The sequence below is a fragment of the Delphinus delphis genome, chromosome X (assembly GCF_949987515.2).
Source record: "Delphinus delphis chromosome X, mDelDel1.2, whole genome shotgun sequence".
NCBI classification, from domain to species: Eukaryota; Metazoa; Chordata; class Mammalia; order Artiodactyla; family Delphinidae; genus Delphinus; species Delphinus delphis.
The window spans coordinates 102,699,447-102,700,925 of NC_082704.1; the positions used below are offsets into that span (position 1 = coordinate 102,699,447).

A 1,479-nucleotide genomic window follows, 5' to 3' on the forward strand; every position below is an offset into this window, starting at 1 on the left:
CTACAGGCAGGACACCAGTGCGGGGCTGGGCCAGGCGGGCCCTGTTTCCTCAAGCTGAAACGGCCGCTGCCGCTGTGCCAGCCCTCAGAGGACAGGCCTCATGTGCAGCAACAGTGCGTGCACAGGTAACGAGACCAGGGGAGGGGACCCCAAGTGTCTTCTCCACAGGGAGAGGGGACTACGTACAGGGGGAAGAGGGGAGTCTGGCCAGGGACAGCCCCACTTCATCTCATTCAACCAGGAGATCAAACTGCTCAGCAGCTTCAAACTCAGCATTCATGGCCGCGGCCCACTCATCCAGCTCCGATTTCAAGATCTCCGGCACCTTCCTCTTCTTTCGTTTCTCTTTCACGGCCGGGGGAGAGATTCCAGGGAGAGTTGTGTCTGGGGCCCAGGGCTTCACAGGGACCCTGGGGACCTCAGTTAGCTTTGAACCCACCACAGGCGAGACTCCAGCCAAGTCTTCTGTGGCCAGCAGCCCCTCAAAGCCAGAGCAGGACCAGCGACCTGGGGTGGAGGTGGAGGCCGAGCCAGGAGTCTCCAGGCGGCTGTAGGATCGCCTGACTTTCTTGGACATTTCCAAGTCTCTGGCGTCCAGGTCTCCTTCCCTGGAGTCGGACTCAACATTCAGGGAGCACAGCGCAGGAGTGGAGGCGGAGGTGACAGGGAGTGTCCTTCAATCTTAATTCTACCAAATCTAAAGAGATTAGTAAAAGGTTTGGAAAGTGCACCTTTGGAAAAGGTTTGGAGGCCCCTGGGACTTCATCCAGTTTCAAGAGTTTGAGATAGATGTGTAACATTCTCTGAACTTAAGTCTCCCCTATCATCTCACTGCTTGTTTTCCTCAGAGCACTACTCTAGTCTCTCATTCTTCAGTCTTGTTTGCCTCCATCAATGGTGAGAATTCAGGTTATGTCTCTCTTATTTAAAATGAGGTACAAGATTATTCAGTAAATATTCATTGTGAAACGTGCCTGCAAGAACCTAGTCCATTAGAACCCCTTGCTAATGCCCCATAGCAAGTGTCTTACTGTCCTAGTTATCTTGATCCGAATATACAAGGGCAGTGCTTTTGCCATTTTGGTAGATGTACAAGGGTGAATTTAACCCGCATATTCCAGCTCCAGTGAAGATCTTCCCATAAAGAAGGATATGCTTCAGTGTTTCCAAAATCTACAGGACTCCAAATCCCCAAATTTCAAAATACTAGTATAATATATAACATAACAAAATACTAGTACCTTATATAAAATTATATATATATGACTTTAAGAAGAAAAATAAATAATTTTCTATCTCACGAAGCATTCACAAAGACTTCTTTAATTTAGTGGCCCCCATACAGCTAAAATTTTTCATCTAGGGCCAAGTGGTCTCCTCTTTCAGTTACAAAGTATCTTTTACATATTGGATGTATCCTATGAAACATAATATTCCAAGTCTGATGAACTCCAGTCATAATAATTTCCTTGCAAGAGG

General features: G+C 47.4%; 1 protein-coding gene across 1 annotated transcript; it reads right to left on the bottom strand.

Annotated features, from left to right (window-relative positions):
- Positions 1 to 228: 228 nt before the first annotated feature.
- On the bottom strand, positions 229 to 616 carry LOC132418238 (sororin-like). Its single transcript, XM_060002075.2, has one exon. The coding sequence runs from the start codon at positions 575 to 577 to the stop codon at positions 230 to 232; it is 348 nt and encodes a 115-aa protein (XP_059858058.2). The 5' UTR covers positions 578 to 616; the 3' UTR covers position 229.
- Positions 617 to 1,479: the final 863 nt, after the last annotated feature.